The following is a 22,329-nucleotide window of genomic DNA, read 5'->3' on the forward strand; positions in this document are numbered from 1 at the left end:
AATTCACCCGAGTTGATCACTTTTTAATATTAATTAAATTATCTTTGGGGGGTGAGGGGAGATACCATTATTCATTTGTAGTCAACATGGTCACCAATAATAATCATTGGAACCATTTCCATGTGCAGTAGAAATTAAAATTTTAGTGTCAAACTTGATTTCAATATTATATTTCAAAAAAGTGAAATGGAAGCCACACCAAGTACCATTTCTAAGAAAATCAAGAGAAATTTTTAATGAATTAACTAAATGCTTCCCTGGGTTTTTCCCCTTAAGTAAATATAAGCAGCAAACACAAACTCAAGATTCTAATTTTATTATTTATATTGACTGATTTTCTACCTCTCAAGTTCAACTGTGAATTCCTGTTTGTGGCATTGGCAGCTAAATGTATTTGTTTTAAGTTTATTTATATTTTTGGCAGCCAGAGTTGAAGAAAATGTCAAGTTTTTAATGGGAAATGATCAATATGGTCTCTGATAATTGCATGGCTGCAAAATCTCTGTCTGTATACGGATGTCCGTCGGTTTTTATTTTCTGGTTCCGTTTATTCCGTCATTTATAATCGCTAACTGAAAAAAATATTTTATTGCTTCATTTCGACACAACGGGAGAGAAGGACGTAATTTGCTTTAAAATGTATTCCATACGGAGGCCGCCATTACAGGAAGCGGTCGTGTGTGCGCAGTGGTGTTCTGGGCAGCGACTCTGTCACCGCGCTCATTGCTTTCTGAAGGTAAACATGTGAGCAAAACCTCCGTTTATGGATTTCCGTCCAATTTTTGTTTTTTCCATGTTCCGTTTATATCGTCTTATAAAACCGCTAACTTAAAAAATTTTTATGGCTTTATTTCGACACGAAACGCGCTCCTATCAAACCAGGTGTCCCTATGAGAAAATCAAACTCACCCCTCTCTTCTTCTACGGCGTTTAATGGCAGCCGGCATCCTTATTGTTGGACTGCTGCCACCTACTGTATCAGGCCGTTAAAGCAACCCTAAATCCTCTCATTGAGTCCCGTCTTTCAAGTATTTAAAAAGGCAACACTTCCTCCTCTCACTGGACTTTACTGCTAAAATACTTCCTACAGAAACTCCTTTCATGCCTTACAATTGATTTCCTTCTGTTTTTACACTTTATAGCTTTCTTTTGACATGAAATGCACCCCTCTCCAAACGTGTGTCCCGGTGATGAAATGGCATAAAATCATCGATCTAGCAGGTTTGGGCGTACAGTGTGTGGTGTTCAGCCCCACGGTGAAGTCAACACACCACACACGAACATTCCCAGGTCAGACAGGAAATCTCGCAAAACGTCTCGAGATTAAACGTGACTTCAGAGTAAACAGACGAAGATAGTTTGTGGACTGTATTTAAAACAGAGGGGAAAAAAGATACAAAAAGAAAAAGAAAAGGCGTTCTTTAAAGGAGTGGAGACAGCGTGACCACCGGACTTTCTGGTAAGTCAGAACAGCTGTTTTGATTTTATTTTCTGCTCCGTATGTCTGTCACCTCGCTTTCTGATTGGCTACACGTCACATTCAGCAGGCTGCATGCTCGTTTGTGGTCGGGGGACACAACACACGCTGCGATATCGGGCCAAAAAAATCCAACATGTTGAATATCCCTGATTTGCGATCAGAGAGCTCCTAGTGTCCTTCTGAGCAGATCAGAGCGCTCTTAACATACCACATGCCAGGAATATCTGATAAGATTATCTTTAGCATCATCACGATTGTCGGGTTGTCCTTAAGATTGTCAGAAGGGGAAGATCTGGTCCAATAATGGCCTAATTATCTTGCCATGTGAACCAGGCTTTAGTATGATTTTAGTTTTTACATACAGTAGCTTTAATCAGTGAGCAGCAGATAGCTGCCGACAACCACCAATACTGAGACATAGTGCAAATGTAAACTTTCTATTTTCATTAAATGTTTAGAAATTGTGCTTTGCACTGTTTTGTTTTTATGTTGCCGGACGTGTGGTGCCAGACTGCCTTCAAAATTTAGTCAATTTAAGTTTGTTTTACTTTTGTGCAAATGATGGCATCTCAGAAAACCTCGCTCTGTCCAGGTTTTAAATCATTGTACACAGTGTGACTATATGGTTAACTTCTCATACTTGAAATTTTACACTAATTCTTATAAAACATCAACTTTTGTAGTACGTTTGTGGCATTTTCTGTCTAATCTCCAAAGCAGACTGACCTCATACAGGGATAGTGTCTCAACACAAACGCATACACTATCGCTTTTAGCTTCATCTTTCTGAAGAAAAAGGGCAGTTAACCAATTTCACTAATGCTTCCGAAGTTTTTAGGTTAAACAATCCTGTCACTGGCTTCAACTGCCTGTTTTTCTACTGTTTGATTTGGACACTACAGGCTGGGGGTCCTGCACTGAAGGGGGAGAAAGACCCCGCCTTCCTGCGCAGATCATAAAACTGAGGGACGCAGATTGTGGGCAAGAGATGAAATGTGACTTATGGAAACAAATACGGGCGTGTCTAATCATACTGTGCAGCATCGTACCATGTATTCTGTGTGCAGTTCTGCACACCAAACTGTTGCGTGCATACCATACAGTTCAATACAAAAACATGCATTGTGACACCCCTACTTATAATCCATCCCTTTATCCATTTTCTAAACCCGCTTATTTCATTTATGGGTCACGGGGGGTCACGGGGGGCTGGAAGCTATCCCAGCAGACATGGGCAGGCCACTAGTCACAATGTTGAAAAAAAATGTGCAACATCCACACTTTAGTCCATCTCTAGCTTGACCCTAAGACATCTCTCCAAGAAATTGAATCATACTATGTCAGCCATATTATGATGTATCAAGCACACACTTGTCGCATGTGAGTGACTTCTCTTACAGGGCTATTCCACAGAACACCGTTCCTTCCCGTTTCATCCCAAATAGCAAATTGTGGTGCGTTTTGAAGCGTCACACTAACTTCTTGACCCATCTTTTGTCAAACAAAGTTGGTATACATACACAATCTTGACGGCCATCATCAGCACCAGTTTTGAAATCGGTGAAATTTTCAAGTTGTTGAAATGATGCCGATTCCACAAATCGGCGTCATTACGTGGTCACTTTCGGGTGTTCACAGTCTGAGCAGCTTTAATTACATTCAAACATCTGTAAACGGGGTGATCCCAGTGAGTACAGCTGGAAACGTGTTTGCTTGTGCTCCATCGGGGTAAAAATTTGAAGCGTTGTTTGTTGCGGTTCTGGCCGAGGACCCAGCTGGGTGCAGCTTTACTCTTGTTTTTCATGGAGTTGCCAGGTATGCACTTTATAAGGCAGCCTGTTGCCAGGTCTGCAGTTTATAAGAGAACCTGAATGGAGGCAAGCCGGAGTAAGCTGTTTCATCTTGTTTTTGCACTTTTTCTGAATCATTGGGAATCATAATAGAACAGTGCCCTGTGGAATAGGGGTATTATGGTTTCCAAACCTTTCAACTAATGACAGCCGAGGGCATTTACAAACTCTTTACATCCACCGAGGCTTGGCTGTCTTTTTTTTTTTTTTTTTTTCTCATGTGACCAGCAGGGCATGCGTAGCATAATGGAGTCTGTCATATCGTGGGGCTACAAAATTTCCATCAATACCTAAGTACGAACTACTGCATACTGAGCTTTAAAATTTTAGGTTGTGATAGACACAGGTGAGGATCAGTGAAACACAATAAGTTCCAGTTACTCTTTTATACATTGGCTTTAATAGGATTGTTGGCACAGTCGGATATGCCTGGGTTTGTTTGGCAGGCACATGTAAAGTAGACCTTTTGTTTGCATGGGACTTGTGAAGCCTTGTTGCTAATTGCAGGGTCCTGGTGGCCACTAAGGCCCCTGTTGCTTGTCAGCAGCATATCTTCATCTTTGTAATGTGAGATCTAGAAAAACTGCAGGGCTGGGTATTAACTTAAAATTCACCATCTGCTATAGGTTCATGGAGGTAAAATTCTTTGGTATGTAAAGAACTCACTGTGGCTTCTGGGACTGCAACAGATTATTTTCATAATTAATTATTCAAGAAGATAAGCAACCATTTAATCGATTACCACATTCACGCATCTGAGGACCCACAGCTGCTAAAAATAATTTTGGGTGAGTAAATACCCAACTGAAATAATTTTTTTAATTAAAGTTTACTAAACACCTACCTAAAATAAACTAATTCTGTGACCCCCCCTGATTGTAAAAAATAAAAAAAGAGTTTTCATTATGTTTTTCTCTTCTTTAATGCTTGACTTTTGATGACTTCATCAGTTTGTACTGTGCTGTTATTGTAAAAGACACAGCATAGGGGTTCCAAATCACAGCGTAGGGGTCCCCTATGCTCAACTGCATTGGCGAGAACCCTGTCGGTGTGTGTTCATTTTTGTCTGACAAGGGTCCTTTTTCCATCCAGAAAACTGAGTTTCTTGTAAGCTGATGTTCAGAACTTTAAGGGGAGTTCAGACGGAGATCTTTCCTGCTGCCTGGTTGGCTGTTTGCTGTTTTGAGTGTGAGAGAGTGGAACACAGACAGCAACATGATCAGTTTTAATATTGAAAACTGACTGTCCATCACACACTCACATCACTTTTTTGCTGCAGAGATGGAAAAAGTGCCAGACAGAAAGTTTATATTAAATGCCCACTAAAAATAAATTAATTCCGTGTCCCCCAGCATATTGTAAAAAACAAAAACACTGAGTTTTCACAATGTTGTCATTCATTTGTCCTGTGCTCTTATTGTGAAAGACTCTTGTGCAAGATAAAATGTTCTGTGGCAATATGGCTAGCTTTGTACGGACAGCAACAAATGGATTATTTAACTACAGAGTTGCCTGGATTCTATCCGGCAGGAATTTTAAGCTTCCACGAGAGCCAGAACATTGTTTTAATATAAATCCTGTGCAACACATGCTGTGCAAAATGTTTCAGTGAAGTAAATTATTCTCAGTGTGGTTAAAATTTAAAACCAACCATACAAGTCACATCACTCCCCCCCCCCCCCCTTTTTTTTTTTTTTTTTTTTTTTTTTTTTTTGCTGCGCCAGATTTCAGCTGACAAGAAACACATTTAATGACAAAAGGATTTGGGGGAAACACAGACACAGACAGATGATTTATTCTTTATTTATGAAGAATCAGGAGGAAATTTTATTGAAATGGGCGGTCCAACAAATGTAATATTTGGCCAAGTTTGTGCAAGTGCCCACCCCTACTTCAAGCAGAATTTCGCACGGAATGCCCAGGGCGCTCATACATGCGAATACTGTAGTTGTTTTGTCCATAAAATGTCAGAAAATTGTTAAAAATAAAATATTGTTCACTGTTTTCCAGAGCCCAAGATGATACCTCCAAATGTGTTGTTTTGTACACACCTCCGAAATATTCAGTTAACTGCCAGAGGAGTAAAAAAAAAAAAAGTAGTACAGCAATCCAGAAAGTATTCACATTTAAGAAGCTGAAATCAAAGAATTTGTATTTTTAGACTCAAAGTGATTAATTGGTCATCAAGATAGTTGTTGATGAATTTAACAGTTGATTAATCGTTGCAGCTCCAGTGGCTTCTGTTCGGCAGCTCACGTGTTTTCCTTTTACTGAGTCTCAACTGGCTGCTCAGTTGTGTATTCTTAGTCTTGTAGATGCTGTCTATAAGATCAAATTCAGGCCATAGTTAGAGGATCTGTGACTGTGTCTTCAGGATCTGTCCAGTGTCTGCAGTAGTCCTACTTCAAGTCCCAAACCTAAGACTTCAGGTCTTTCTCCAGCACAGAAGTCCAGTCTGATCACAGCCACACAGCTGCTCAAGACGCACATGCAGCGCTCTGGGACAGTCCTCACACACAAGCAGGCCCAAGGTTGGTTCACTATGACACTTACCTCTTGTGTCCATTAAAACGCATCACACACATTCGCTTCCACGTGCATTGTAATCCTACGTGTGCACACAGCTTTTACATTTTCATTGGTAAACCTGTTACAGTGAGTCATTCAGCTCAGCCTGTGCTGAATTTGGCCAAAGCTCTGTGACCTGAGAAGACAGGATGATGCATGAAAGCAAGCTGGTGTGATTTGTAAATAAAATGTTGAAGAGATTTATCACGTCACGACATCTGATCAGGCAAGATGGAACGTGACTGAAGTACTCTCTCCTCATCCTTTCACTTCCCTTCCTCCAACTTTCCTTTCCGGCTTTGTTTTCCATTCATTACAGTTCAGTTTGCTGCTTTTATGAAACAAAACATGCTTGTGAGGAAAAATCTTCCTCCTGGCACCCCTCCTTGTATTTTTGGTAAGTGTCTATCCAACCTTTCTATCTTTACCTACCTCTTTTCTGTCTTTTTCTATTCCAGTGCCCTACACATTTATGGCTGGCATATACTAATAATACACCGCACAGCTTTTGTTGTTGTTGTTGTTGTTGTCTAAGTGCTCATTTAAATTTTACATTTCTTTAAATAAAAATAGCTTATGCTGTAGTACTTTGGACAGCAGCCTACATTGTGCCTCACAAGAAACGCAGGATTGAATGAAGCTGTAAAGTATGAATAAAAGGTCAGGTTGCAGAATGATGAGACGTCCAGACAGTGTCCAGAACTACTGCTTGTGTGTGTCTGTGTGGTGCAGTCCCAGTGTCCAGTGATCAGATGGAGGGTCTAGACAGAGATGAACTGAGATCCCATGGCAAAAAAAGACAGACCCCAAGTCCCACACAAAGCAAAGCCTCCAAGAGAGCCAAGATCAAGGTTACCATTGTTTCCCAAGGCGAGTCAGCAGGGGGCGCTGTCAGTCCTGCTGATCAAGAAGGTAGAAAAACTCATCACTTGTATATGTAATTCTGTGAGCAGTAATTTTTTTCTGTGATGAATTTCAGAAATGGTTACTGAAGGTCAGTTTGCTGTATTATTTAAGAGATGACGATGTCTCACTGCAATTATTGCTGAAGAAAAATTCTAATTGAAATGAAAGTTATGTATATTGATATTTAGAAGAACTGCCAAGCATGCTTTTACTGTCTGACTTTGTATTTGTTATTTTATGCAGGGGGAGGCTGCGGGAAGCCGTTAACTGTTACAGTGGGACAAAATGTAGCTGGAGCCAAGGAGCTCTCTGGATTTCTTTCAGGCCACCGGTATGTTTTACAATGTTACTACAGTTCAGTTTATTTATACAGTGTCAAATCACAACATAAATTAGCTCAAAGCACTATGCATGAGTAAGGTGTAGAGCTTACCTGCCCTGTGAGCAAGTATGTTGACAACACCGATAAGGAAAATCAGAAAAAGTTTTGACTCAGTGGGGTAACCATCTGCTGTGGCTATACAAACAAGACAAAACAAAAAGCACAACAGTGCCTGAGATGTTGCAGCTAACCAGCCATGTATAGTTCAGTGTTCACAGTGATGGGAAACAAACTGGTGCAGTCTGTATCAATAGTTGTTACTTGGCCGCCATGTTGCTGATCATAGGTTTTGTTTTGATACAGGTCATGGTAAATTCTTGTACACTTTCTAGTTGCCAAAATCAGTGACAGGATCATTGAATCAAGGTTTTCTATAAACTTCATACTTATATATTAGAGTCAAACAAACTACAAATTGTTAGAACAGTGGCTGTTTTATCTTGTTTTTAATTAAAATAAATTACAATGCAATGTTGTCATTTTGTATATAGGCACTTTCATATTAAAGAGTACCCAGAATGTGTTACAGGGGGTCAAAAATAACATTATTGACTGATTTGAATCGCATTGAAAATCTGTGCGGTGAACTGAAGATGAAAGTCCATGCCAGAAGAGAAATTCACCAAAGAAGAATGGGCTGAGATTTCTTAGGAGACATGTCTGAGACTTGAGACTGAGCCACAACAAATGACTGCAGGCTGTTATCCAGCAAAAAGGATACACAAGTGACTATTAGCATCAGGGGGGCTAATAATTTTGACCCTAGTAGTTTGTGATTTTTGTGAAATAATTTTGCTTCTGTGTGCAAAGTAAAATAATATAAAATAAAACTGCTGTGTTGAAAATTAAATTTCATAGGTGGGCCAAAAAAAATTTGTCCTCATCTGTATGTTCCTCTCAGGTGCAACACTTGTGTCCTTAAAGCTATTTTGACTGCCACTCGCTGTCTCCCCCCTTCCCCACTCGCTCTCTCAAACACAGCTGAGAGAAACAGAATCATGTGACATCAAAATAAAAATAAAAAACTCCACTAAATATGCTCTCAGGGATAATGATGCTTGATGTTCTAACCAAGAGAGAAGAAAGATACCCAACCATCCCAAAATATAGTAAAACAACCAAGAAAAAGAGCGGATGCTTGTTTTGTATTGCCAAACAGACCAAACATTTTTCTGTTCCTTTAACCTGTAATACAAACCCAGCTATATACACTTTTTTTATTATTATTATCACCTAAAAATTTACACTTGTGTTATCGTGGAAGCTATGATTATGGCACAGCCCGACTGTGCACATCATATGATTTCGCCAACTGGCTATTGCTTGGCCATAGTCAGTGTAGCTTCCTCCTGAGCAGACACACCAGTCGAAAAAGTTGTTTTGTTCCGGACAATAGTCAAACTGTCTTCACCCTGGCATGGTGGTTTTCAGTGCAGGTTACCCTGGAGCAGGCCCAGCACATCTCTGTATAGCCCCAGGCAAACTTGGCATACACTTTGGGCTCCTTCTTCATCAGTTGTTTACAGTGCATCCGGAAAGTATTCACAGTGTGTCACTTTTTCCACATTTTGTTATGTTATAGCTTTTTCCAAAATAAATGAAATTCATTTTTTCCTCTCCAAACTCTACACACAATACCCCATAATGACATTGTGAAAAGGGTTTTTTTTTCTTGTAAATTTATTAAAAATAAGAAATCTCATGTGCATAAGTATTCACAGCTGTTTCCACTGATCATCCTTGAGATGTTTCTACAGCTTAATTGGAGTCCACCTGGGGTTAATTCAGTTGATTGGACATGATTTGGAAAGACACACACCTGTCTACATATAAGGTTCCACAGTTGACAGTGCATGTCAGCACAAACCAAGCAAGTCAAAGGAATTGTCTGTAGACCTCTGAGACAACATTGTCTCGACACACAAATCTGAGGAAGGGAATAGAAACATTTCTGCTGCTTTGAAGGTTCCAATGAGCACAGTGGCCTCCATCATCCATAAATGGAAGAAGTTCAGATCCACCAGGACTCTTCCTAAAACCGACCGCTGTCTAAACTGAGTGATAGGGGTAAACGACCTTTTTCAGGGAGGTGACGATGAACCTGTCAGAGCTCCAGCATTCCTCTGTGGAGAGAGGAGAACCTTCCAGAAGAACAACCATCTCTGCAGCAATCCACCAGTCAGGCCTGTATGGTAGAGTGGCCAGACGGAAGCCACTCCTTAGAAAAAGGCACATGGCAGGTTCATCTTTCAGCAGGGCAGTGACCCTCAGTACACAGCCAAGATATCAAAGGAGTGGCTTCAGGACGACTCTGTGAATGTCCTTGAGTGGCCCAGCCAGAGCCCAGACCTGAATCTTAATGAACATTTCTGAAAAGATCTGAAAATGGCTGTGCACTGACACTGCCCACCCAACCTGATGAAGCTTGAGAGGTTCTGCAAAGAGGAATGAGTAGATAGGTGCCCCAAGCTTGTGGCGTCATTTTCGAGAAGAATTGAGGCTGTAATTGCTGCCTAAGGTAGTCAGCAAATTATTGAGCAAAGGGTGTGAATACTTACGTACATGTGATGTCTTAGTTTCTTATTTTTCATAAATTTGCTCTAATTGAAACAAAAAAAACTCTCTTTTTTATGTTGTTATGGTTTGTTGTGAGTAGAAGTTTGAATATTTTGGAATAAGGCTGTAACATAAAATGTGGAAAAAGTGATAGTCCGTGGGCTAAATCAAAATAAGGCCCTAATTAAGGAGTTGGTTGCACCCCCCCGTAACTTTAGTTTGATGGTTTCAGCATGTTCCTGGGTCATATGGGATAACATTTTCACTTGTTGTCGTTCGCAAAACCCGGCTGGAAATTTTGACAACAGCATTTTGTAAGCGAGGGGTCAGTCAAAAAAGCCGATTTCATGTCTTTATATCAGGCCAGCTAAAAAACATGTTTTGTAGTTCTAGGTTTTTCAGAATGGTTGGATAGCCACCATAAAGGATGTAATGACTTAATTAAGCCATTAAACTCATATATTTTTCCATTTATCTATTGAAAAATGTAATTTTTCTGCCATTTTGTGCCCAATTTTTTGTTCTTTCAGTGCTAAAAGTCTAGAATAATCATTAATTCCTAAAATAACTATTTTTCATTATTTATTTTCATTGTTATGTTTTTGTACTATTTCAGATTTCAGGCACCTTTAGTTTAAGCAAAAATTTGTATCCATATGGTTTATTATTCATTCCATAATAACTCTGTTTTTGAATTTGCACGATTCTTGTTTTTAGATTACAGTAAGTCATAACAGGAGTATGGAGAAATTGTCATACGATGTGTAGACCAGTATTGGAGCCATAGTTAAGGTTTGAGCTTTCGTATTTTATATGTATCCCCAGATACAGATGTTGCTGTGCTAGCCTGTACTTTCAGCAGCCAAATAGATGCCAGGATCCTCTTCTGTACAGGAACAAAGCAGAGGCAGAGGTACATTGACATTAGTGCCATTGGACAATCACTTGGTGAGGACTTGTGTGAAGCATTACCAGGAATGCATGCCTTGACAGGGTGTGATAGCACCAGCTCATTTGTAGGCAAAGGCAAGAAACAGGCATTCCAGCTGGTGGAGTCAGATACAGATCTGTGCAATGCCATGAAGATGGTTGGCAACTCATTCAGTGATGATGATGAGCGCCTAAAAGGATGTGCTCAGTTTGTCTGCTCCTTGTATGTGCACAAGGGAGAGGACACGGACAACGTCAGGTACAAACTCTTCTGCAGCAAAAATGCTCAAACCTCCCATCTGCCACCCACCAAAGATGCACTAAGGTACCATGTTGCACGAGCCAGTTATCAAGCATGTATTTGGTGTCGGTCTCTGGATGCGGCTGCTCAAACACCCAGTCCAAACGGCCATGGTTGGGATGTGGTTGACGGCCACATCTTGATCCACTGAATGGATCAGGAACCTGCACCACAGGCCCTTTTGCAATTCATCTGTTGCAACTGCAGAAAAGACCACTGTGCAGGGGGCAGGTGTTCATGCCAAAAAAATGTCTTGTCATGCACAGATGCTTGTGGCTGCACCGACTGCATCAATACTCAGAACACTTATGTGACTGACACTGACTCTGATGATGAAGATTGAACACTCTCAACAGAGTTAATGCTGTACTACAGGACATTCACTAATAGACATATGTGTAGTAAGATGGCCACCCACAATTCATGTATATTTGTGGAGACAGCGCTATATGGCATTAAATATATAATGTGACACATTTGGGATATTATGCATACTAGTAGCACATGTACAAAGATCAGAGACAGTTACGGAAATAGTTATATGTTCATTATTCTTTAATAAGAGTTTGTTTTATACATATTTGTATGTGTTTGATAAGATTACATGAATAAAGCTGTTTAATATATATACATTAGACTTGTATCTTAGATTTATTTATCAGCATGTCATAATATTATTTTTTGGATAAAATAAAAGCACCATCTTATCAGATAATCAACTGACTTAAAGCAAAAACAGTATTGAAGTAAATATTAGTACATGAATTACTATTTATTTTACAGTTTTTGGGACTGAAACTCAGGCATAATTTGGCAAAAAATTAACTATTAAGCAGACAAATGGAAAAATATAAATTTTTACTGACTCACTTAGGTTAGTATCACACTTTTTTGTGGCTATCCAACCATTCTGAAGATCCTGGAACTACAAAACATGTTTTTTAGCTGGCTTGACATAAAGACATGACATCGGCTTTTTTGACTGACCCCCCGATTACAAAATGCTGTTGTCAAAATTACCTGCCGGGTTGTGTGAACGACAACAAGTGAAAATGTTATCCCATATGACCCAGGAACATGCTTGAACCATCAAACTAAAGTTACAAGGGGGGTGCAGCAAAAGTGTACAATTCATGATTCATCCCACTGACTATGAAGCACTGTGAATACTTTCTGGATGCACCATGTATCTCAGGTTAACGCTTCCTGTGCTTACTGCGTCAGGCCGCCCCAAACTGAGGACAGGTCAGGCCAAGTCCAACCAAGCTACCAAAAAAATTAAACCTGTTAAAAACTGGAACAAGTTTAACCACCCTTTCCAGACACCATGAGCCCACACCACCCAAGACCAAACGTAGGGTTGATGGCAAACTCTGTCAAGCATGGAAGCTGCTTTAGTTGTTCACATGTCTATAACAGAAATGTATGAATATACTATTTACGTGGTGTCCATTTTTTCAGGTATGTGAATCTTTTCTCCATTTTGTGACATGGTGCCACTCACAGTGCTGCACGACATAAGTCTGGAAAGGGTGCTTCCAGTTTTTAGCATGTTTAACTTTTCCATCACAAGGTGCTGTGTGTATGCATGGTCAGATTAGTGCTCAGATGTACGCACATTTTAAAGTCCCACACTTTCCGCAGAAATGTTTATTTGCATGGTTGATACACATTCCTAATTGTACACAGCATTGATACACGAGGGCGCTAGTGACTCCAGTCTTATTGTACGGTTGTGAGACTTTAATGCAATTGATATTGCTGTCTGAATAACCAACAATTCAATTTTGATTACAAACTAAAGTAATATAATGGAAATGCAAAACTGATATTTCTTTTTTTGTTTTTTTTTTTTTTTTTTTTTTTTTTTTGTTAATTTGCTAATTAATATGTTAATTCCATCTAGTTGTTGACCCAAAGTGCCAGTCTAGCTAAAACCGTGCAAAAACATGCTGCAATTTTTAAAAAATGAATTTCTTAATTAATTGAAATGTTTTCAAATTTTAAAAAGCTATATTCTTGTGTAAAATTCAAACTGCCACTCATGTCGACAATTTTGTTATTCAGTCAGCTTCTAAATAAGCTGTATTTTGTTAAAGTCAAATGAGAATGTTTTGAAATGGGATATATTTCACATCACCTGTTGTCTTTACTTAGTATGACACAAATGAGTCCCTCACAATATGGCCACCATCTTTATGGCTTTTAGTCAGTGCAGTGTAACGTATTAGGCTTAGTTTGTCTTGCCAGTGTTACTTTAGTGCCAGAGCTAACAGTTGCAGAATGCAGATGTGTATTTTTGGCAAGTTAACAGTAATATACTGAAGAAGTTAAAACTACCACATGACGCATATTTAAAACTTGAAACAGTAGCCTTTCCTCATACACATGTCCTTCTTTCTTGCCTACTGTCTTAATTGAGCCTCATCATGTCAGCAAAAACTCACTCTAGAATACTACTCCTCTAAGATACACCCAGTTTTCTCCTACTGAAAATAAACAGCCAAGTGGAAGTATACTGTGTTTGGGAGCTGAGTGATGGCCAGACAGTATTTACTGTGGTAGTACCTGATTAGACTGGTGGTTATGTGTGTCACTGCAGGTCTGGTAGTCTCTCAGAGGGGTCTGGAGCTCTGTCCCCTTGCTCCAGCTCATTCAATGGTATGCAACCTTGTATGGTGTCAGGATCTTCCACTGCAGTCCAGGCACAAACTCCTGCTACTGTTCAAGGTATCTCTGTCCTGTCCTGCTCTGCTTGCTAGTTTGTACTCTACTGTGTGGTAGGGCTGGGCGAATTGGAGGGAATTGAGTTTTGGTTTCCTCTCCCTCCCTCCCAATCCCTTGGTCAGTCTCTATCAATCATATAAATAAAACATATCCCATAGCTTCTCAAAATAAAAATGCTTTGTGTAATAACCTCCACAGTTAAAGGCATATCTCTCTCCAATCAGTGCTATCTTTAAAAAAAAAAATGTATACAAGATTGTGAATCATTCCTTCCAAAACTAACTTGTGCAAATTCTGTTGTAGTGCATAAAAATAAAATTAGCCATACAGCTTCTGAAAAATACACAGATTCAGAGCTATTTTTAGCCATAAAAGTGATAACTTCTATGGCTATAACTAAGATGGTAACTATTAGCTGTCTGACGGTCACTGCACCTGTGTCCACATCATGACTTACTCCAGTACACACAGTCAATCTCAGCTGCTTTTTGTCTACAAATGAAACATGGCTTTAATTTGACTTTCAAATCAAATTCTTGTATTTTGTGATCATTAAATGACCGTCTTCGCCTCATTGTAACACGCGGTGTATTTAGAAAAAACTAAACAAAGCAACGTTGCGTACGTCTTAATAAAGGTGAATAGTCATGATTACATATGTGAAAGTGGTGTCTATGATTTTGCTCCTGCTGTGTTCACACACAGAACCATGTAGAATTATTGTTCCACTATGTGGCACTGTCTTCTGTCCACAGAAAAACAGCATCCCTGCATCAGCCTTGTTCTACAGACTTGCTGTGGGTCTCCCAGTAACACTTAGCTTAGTTATGGCTTTAGCTCAGCTTAGCCAATACCTCAAAGCGCTGGGAGCTGGTCCACATTCCAGTTGTCCTGTTAAATGTGGCCACTCGTCATCACCTTTCTGTCTGACTCCATGATCACAGAAGCACGTTTCTCAGGGAGGCTTGCCCACGTCCTGCACATAGCATCTTAGCTTAGCATATCATGACACAAACCACAAACATGGCCGATTCCACACTTTTGGGAGAGGAAACGCACTTCAAGAAGTTTCTTCTGGCCACCCAAAGGAAAACGATTAAAATCTGTGGTTAGATCCATGTTTTGAAGACTGTTTCTATGAGACGCACTAACAAAACAAAACAAAAAAAACCTCTCACTTTTCTCCTCAAAATATTATCTTTGGAAAATCTGCTCAACTAATAAGCAACACTAGCCATGTGACTACATCCACGCAAAATACACATTTTAAACATTTTTGGTGTATTCACCATTTTGGAGCATGGCCTGAGATGGTGTCACCAAAATTCATATTCCTCATATTGTGATGTTTGTAAGTGTTTATCAGAGGCAGGTGAAATTAAGTTAATTTCACCATGTTTATGACTTAATTTTTCTGGGCATATGGCACCAAAAAATAAAAGAAAAACATCAGTATTTTCATAATTCTTTATTTAATTTGAATAGTTAACTCATTTGACATTTTATTTACTGGTGATATGCACTTTAACAATTGTTATATCACAACAACAACTAATTTGAAGGTGCAACTCATGCCAAATATAACTTAATTTTAAAATATATACACAGATATAAAGGTTAAACAGCAATCGATTCCAATCTAATACTGCAAATCTAATGCAGTATATGTAGTACCTGAAAATATGTTGTTAAATGTGTGTGGAGGGGAAGGGGATTGTGACAGTGCCGTGTTTCTCAGAGCTAATTTCAGTTCCATAGTGACTTCTAGGGTTAAAACTGTTCTGTTCTCTGGAAGTGCAGGTTCTGATGGTACCTGTACCAGGTCTGGTGGACCTGTACTGCCTTCCATATGCCATTGTTACAAACAGGTGGTTGAAGAGATGAGAGGAATTGATAATGGTATGGCAAAGGCAGCAGGATCTGTATATGCTAACCGTAGCATGTAGTTGTGTTGTTTTCTTGGCTGACTTTAGAACACACTCTCTCACACACACACACCCACACACAGCGTTTTGTCGGCTGCAGAGCAGAGAAGTTAGCCTTCTTTAGTTCTGTCAGTAAGTATAGTCTCTTCTATTCCTTCTCGGAGAGGGAGGTGACCTTGGTCATCCATGTGAGGTTATAAGACATAAATGCGCCCAGAAATTCAAAAGTAGGAACCTTCTCCAGTAACCACCCTGTCTCCGAAGTACAATGGTGGAGGAGCTTTGTGTTGCTTTCTGAAACATGGGAAGTGATGGTCTAGGGTTTAAAGTGTTGGGCTTGAGACCAGAGGATCCTCTGTTCAAATCCCAATCTGACTGGAAAATCACTAAGGGCCCTTGGGAAAGGTCCTTATTCCCCTAGTTGCTCCCAGTGTGTAGTGAATACCTTGTATGGCAGCACCCTGACATCGGGGTGAATGTGAGGCATTATTGTAAAGTGCTTTGAGCGTCTGATGTAGATGGAAAAGCGCTGTATAAACGCAGTCCATTTCATTGTTAACTCTTGTTAATATTGTTATAAACATGATCCAGCGTGGGCTTGCCTCTCATTCCCATGTTATATGTTCACAGTATTTCCAGTTAGGAGTGTCAAGGATCACAAAAGCCACAGTTCAGATCAGATACGGTTTTTAAGCCAGTTGGAAAGATTTTTTTAGATCAGCAAAAATAAAAAGGCACTGTTTTGCTTTACATTTGTAGAAAAATAACATAATGAGCAATGAAAATAAGGAGCTTTGGCCTGTGATCCTGAATGAAAACAAGGTGTCCAGTGTTTTACAGATTATTTTAAACTGAAATACTTAGTTGGTGCAATATGAACAGTAACAGTGAATAAAAAATGATTATTGTTAAAATCATGAAAAGTAACAAATAATTAAATAAGAAATGGAGCAAAACTGATCTGAGTTTATTAGTTCAAATTCAAAGAGATGAAGATGTCTACATCAGTGGTCTCCAAACTATTCCAGAAAGGGCCGAGAGGGTGCAGGTTTTCTTTGCAGCCACTGACTCCAGCAGGTGATTTCACTGATGAACTCATCCCACCTGCTCCAAGTGATGTTAATCAGCAGTGATGCCGGTAACGCGTTACTCTAATCTGACCACTTTTTTTAGTAACGAGTAATCTAACGCGTTAATCTTTCCAAATCAGTAATCAGATTAAAGTTATTTCTCCATGTCACTGTGCGTTACTATTATTTTTCATTGTGGGTCGATAGCAGCATTAAACTTGGTCCGTGGGCAGGAGGTCGGGTTCGACTGAACTGCCCACTTTCAGCGAGCTGTGAGCTTTTCATCCGCGTTTTTTTGCAGCTGCTCGACTCGTCCTCACCTCTTAAAGCGCGGTGATCAGCACACCTGCACTGAGCTTTACAAAGACATTTTTATACTTTTTCCCCTCCTTTATTTAGAATTCTGAGCTGAGCCGCTCTGCATCGTCTCGTTAAAAACAGCTGATCCTCCGCGACGCGTCAACAACTAACACTGTTTTCCACTCAAATGCACCTAAACTCTCTTTCTGAGGACCACATGATGTGAAAACGCAATAAAACTTTCTTACCTGTAAATCTGGTCCTGTTTTCTGCATAAATAAATGTTATCCATTCTTTGAGCTCAAACGCCAAAGCAGGGGCGAATCCAGATGGAATGGGGGCGTGGGGAAAGGATGTGCCCCCCTCCCCCACAACACCCCTAGATTAAAGGTCCAGTTTTGAAGCCGTTTTGTACTACAACTACTAATACTGCTTAAAATAATAATAATTTTGACAAGTAAAATGTTTAGAGAATTTAAATGTTAGAAAAATGTTAGAATTTAATAGTTACATTTATAAACAATGTAGGTTTGAAATTGCAAGTTTTACTGTTACAGTGCTGTCAACAGTTAAATATGAGGTCAAGAAAGAGGTCTTTGTTTTACTTTTTATAAAACAAGTATTTGTTTTCATTGAAGTCAAGAAAGGGTGACTATAAAGTGAGTTTTGGCAAAACAGGTATCATTGTCATGTTGACATGGGTTGTTGTCGGCAGCTGGGGAAAGTAACTAAAAAGTAACTAGTAATCTAACTTAGTTACTTTTACAATTGAGTAATCAGTAAAGTAACTAAGTTACTTTTTCAAGGAGTAATCAGTAATTGGATTACTTTTTCAAAGTAACTGTGGCAACACTGTTAATCAGTGAAATCACCTGCTGAAGTCAGTGGCTGCAAAGAAAACCTGCACCCTCTCAGCCCTTTCTGGAATAGTTTGGAGACCACTGGTCTACATTGTCTGTTGAGAAGGTAACAATAATCAAAATTCATTCAGATCAGTGTTCCTATCGAGCAGACACTCAGAAAAAGTCAGAAAGGCTCATTATTTTCCATTACTGCAGACTTTCTGTCACTGTGGTTGTGCATATGCTTCAAGCATGATGCTTGGTTCAGTGGGTTCACAACTGCACAGGGAAGAGATGACTGATACTTCGTCCTCAACTCCTTCCACATTAATGGAGATTCTTCCTGTGGTTGGACACTGAAGTGCGCTGAGCCTGTTGTCTGTAGCGGAGAATATGGCTGTAACAGACTGTGTGAGAGCGTAGCTGCAGCGAGAGCTTCAGTCTCGTAATGCAGTGTTTTGTTTTTATGGGCTGTGTTAGCGTGGAGAGGCTGCATTTCTTCCACTCAAGACTGTGATTTTACCACAACAGAATCAAAATTATCACAGTTATCACTTTAACCCTCTGGAGTCCATTTTTATAACTTAGAATGCAAATATAAATTGTAAATTTAAAAAAAAAGTACAAATATAGGATAAACAGGTATATACAGTTCACCTTTTGTGGCTATTTACATGCAATAAGATGCCACAGAGCAGAGCTCTGCCCCAGCACCGAGTCCTGGAGAAGAGGGAAAGAGAAGCTCATGATCCGATCTACTGTGCAGCTCTGTGCGCACGTCGGTGAATCCACCTGCTCTTGTGTTCATCCAGACCAGAACAATAAAGTCCACTTCAACATCAGTCTGATCAGACTGTGATCAGACTCTGATGATGCGCTCTGCGCTTCAATCGTCTTCATGCAGGTCAAAAGATAGAAGAAAAACTTGACGTGTTTGTCCAAGATGCCTCATTATTTTGACGCACAAAATAAATAAATAAAATAATTACACCACACACGCGAAAACACCTCACCACACACACTCAAAACACTCCAAGCACGGTATATATCACACAACTTTCAAAAGTGATTGCTGTCTGGTTTTTGCGCCGCATTAAACCACAATTTCCTTCGCTCAGCAACCAAATTATGTGGATTGGGGTTCATTGTTTATTAGGTAATATATTTTACACCAGTGATAAAGAAAAAAAATTTTTAACATGTTTGCTGTTGCAGACAGAGAGACAGAAGAAAAGTCCCGTTCGCAAATTGCACACATATATACATACACACACACAAGCACAGCTATGTGGGATCTGTGGGTTGTCATCAAACCCAAGTGGGGTTGGTGATTGTGATTGGTTATTTATTTTTTATTTTGTGATTGGTAAACATCCCTTTCTCCTGCTGCAGATAAGGGTACTCTTTTTTTTTTTTCTTCCACCCCTTTCTCCTGCAGTAGAATGAGGAAATGAGTCAAATGCCAAACACGCAGTAAATATGACCATATTGTCCAGGAAAAAACTTGCGTAAATTATTAATCATAATTCAGTTCATACTTGGCCTATTAACAAAATTTTTAAAAAGTGGTGTACAGGTTGAATTCCACACGTTCAACACACATTCAATCAGAGACTCAGAGTGGAGCGGATTGTATGCTACGTCCGCTTAATTAGGTCATGTGACTTTTGACGCGGAGGCACATCAGTCAACTCCAAAGGGTTAACAACAAGTTGGCATGGCAAAAAAAATTATCTACAGCTCACATACATGCTGAACTGTGTGGGGCGGTCCGTACAGATCACGGATCAACTGTGATCCGTTACACCACTATTTCCAACTATGATAAAAATATGTAGACTGATATTTGTTAGTGACCATTAAGCAAACAAGACAAAGTGCTGTTTTGTCACAAACCTCTGGTAGATTACACAAAGCAACAGGTGTTTGTCGTGGTGCATTGGTGGGGGGGGGGTCATTAGTTTACCGTGACACATTCCAGGTCTGGAGAGCAATGAATTCCATGACACCAGTGAACAAAACATGCAAGCTCATACCTCTAATAGCTCGTTTCTTTATTTGATGTAATATGGCCACGGTAGCTGTAATCATTACTATTTATTTACATAACTGACTGCTATAGAAGGTCACTCAAGAATTGTTGAAGCTCTTCCAGTGGAGAAGAGGACAAAGAGTAAAAATGTCTGCGACCAGCGAGTTCATATTTTGGAACATCTTGAATGGAGCTTTTTCATTCACGCACATTGGTATTGTGTTTTTTCAAATCAAATAAAGAACAGCGTGTGTGATGCCTTTGTGTTATTAGCTTTATGTCGAATGGTGCAAAGGTGGAACAATCCAGCTGTGTAGTCATCTGCAGGTGGAAGACTAGTGTCACTGCTTGTCTTCATAGATGGACTTAAGTGACTTTGAATATTTAATTAACAAAAGTCTTAACAGAACACTGGTGACTTTATCTTTCTAATCCACAGCATCCTCTTCCTTTTGTCAGTTATGGCTGCCAAACTGTTGCTTTTGATGCAGTCACCTGAGTTAAATTTTAACATTTTGATAGAAGTGACTGCTGCTACCAGGATATGTGCATGCTATTTTTAAAAGATTATGACATGATTTGTTAGGAACTGTGATGCTATTAACTTCATGCATTGTCATCAATCACTTTGATTTATATTGAAGATATTTTTCATCTTTGTTCAAGCGTTTTTATCATCCCGCCTTGCTGTGCAGACAGTTGAGATTAACATTTTAATACTGCATAATAGCTAGGGATGTGAATCGTACAACAACTCATGATTCAATTCGATTCCGATTCTTGGGGTGACGATTCGATTCAGAATCGATTTTCGATTCAAAGAGCTCTGAGAAATAGTTATATTACTTAAAAAATATTTATGTTTAAGAAAATGCAGCTTTACAAGGTTAATCAAGTGATTCTAGATGTAAATTTACTTATCTGCTTTGCTCGTTCAGAGTTGGCTGGCAGTTTAGCGAAGCGCTGGTCAGTAGTCGGCAGAGACCGCTGCTCCCCTCTTTTAGCTCCGGGTGATGGTGTAACGTGGGCTTGCAGATTTGAAGTGTTTCCGAAATACTTGACTTTCATTTTGCAGATTTTGCACACTGCATAAGTCATGTCAAGCTACTTTTTACGCAGCAAATAATAAAATCCAAAATGTGCCCATACATTTGCCTTCAGCAAAGACGGTGCTGGCTGAATTAGCTCTTCGTCCGCCATGCTAAGCTGCAGCTCACGAATTTTTGAAGCACGCCGGAACCTCCCCTCGCGGGGATGCTGCAGTATGTAAACCGTTGCCTGACAAACAGTACACACAGCAAGTAAGCAAGAAAATGTTTTAAAAAATGCTTTTTAAAAATCGATTCTTGGACATGTTGGATCGATTCAGAATTATAATAAATAAGAATCATGATTCGGACGTGAATTGATTTTTTCCGACACCAGTAATAATAAATTTGTGACAGTAATGCCACCTTGACACAAATTCAATCCCCGCGCTGAGTAAACTTGTAAACTGTGCGAGGCTCTGCAGGCATCGACACACAGTGTTTGTTCACAACTAGTTCACGCAAGTTGCACAAAATTTATGCGTGCCAGAAATTTTGAGCATTTCAAAAAAAACTTGCGCACTGGCACGCAGCCATGCACAGTTTACAAGTTTACACATTGGCACACAATCTTGCGAGCCAGTGCAAGGATCAAATTCGTGCAAGTGTCAAGGTGGATTAACACACTTCAAGAGTCACAGTCATTGATGACTTTACGCTTTGGACATGACTTTAACGTGGTGTTTTGGGGGGTTGTGAATTGTCTTTGTGTGCAGCGTCTCCTGGCACCAGTCTCCTACAAGGTCTAAGCTTCAGTCTTCAGGAGATTGTCGACAAACCTCCTGCTAACTTGTCCTCCACACCAGCAAACGCAGGCAGCACTCAGGTAAAATTTCAAGCATTATGTTAGTGGTTGAAAACCATAAAACTGGTGTTTATGTGAGGTCTGGATCACTGGATGTAGTAAATTTGACTTCTATTGAGCACATGTGGGCAAAGATTTTTTTATTATTATTATTTTACCTCACCTCAACTTCAGGTGGTTTGTAGCAAACCTCCGGCTCAGGTCCTGACATCCGTTGGAAGCAGCAGCAGTACTCTTCTCCGGGCTGTGCCTGTGGTATCTGCAGGGGGAGTGGCTAAAACCACAGCCATCCACCAGCTTCTCACCAATGGTGGCCTGGCCAAACTTGCCAGCAGCTTACCCGGCTTGGCACACATCACCAATCAGACCGGCGGTATGTCCCGAACTATGAAAACACGGTGGCCTCGATGAATGTCCACGGCTCATTCCTTCTCTGTTTTGGAAACACTAATTCAGGACACCTTTAGGTCAGGCAGGATTACCATCCTAGAAGATGGTACTGTCAACATGAACTAGCTGTTAAAATGATTTCAGTTGGAAGTGCAGCTACGTGAGAGATGATAATGT

The 22,329-nt window shown here is 39.9% G+C and overlaps 1 protein-coding gene across 8 annotated transcripts in view; it reads left to right on the forward strand.

The window, feature by feature from the left end:
* Positions 1-22,329, forward strand: part of kansl3 (KAT8 regulatory NSL complex subunit 3) — a 48,743-nt gene that overhangs the window by 18,957 nt on the left and 7,457 nt on the right. For 5 of the 8 annotated variants that reach the window (XM_034169957.1, XM_034169960.1, XM_034169959.1 and 2 more), the window contains exons 14-20: positions 5,705-5,861; positions 6,218-6,295; positions 6,631-6,810; positions 7,048-7,135; positions 13,576-13,703; positions 21,674-21,783; positions 21,937-22,135. In XM_034169957.1, coding sequence (XP_034025848.1) covers positions 5,705-5,861; positions 6,218-6,295; positions 6,631-6,810; positions 7,048-7,135; positions 13,576-13,703; positions 21,674-21,783; positions 21,937-22,135 — 940 coding nt within the window. Of the gene's footprint in view, positions 1-5,704; positions 5,862-6,217; positions 6,296-6,630; positions 6,811-7,047; positions 7,136-13,575; positions 13,704-21,673; positions 21,784-21,936; positions 22,136-22,329 lie in introns of those variants that run through there. The other 3 variants (XM_034169962.1, XM_034169964.1, XM_034169963.1) reach the window with 2 other exon arrangements.

This window comes from Thalassophryne amazonica, chromosome 5 (assembly GCF_902500255.1).
Source record: "Thalassophryne amazonica chromosome 5, fThaAma1.1, whole genome shotgun sequence".
NCBI classification, from domain to species: Eukaryota; Metazoa; Chordata; class Actinopteri; order Batrachoidiformes; family Batrachoididae; genus Thalassophryne; species Thalassophryne amazonica.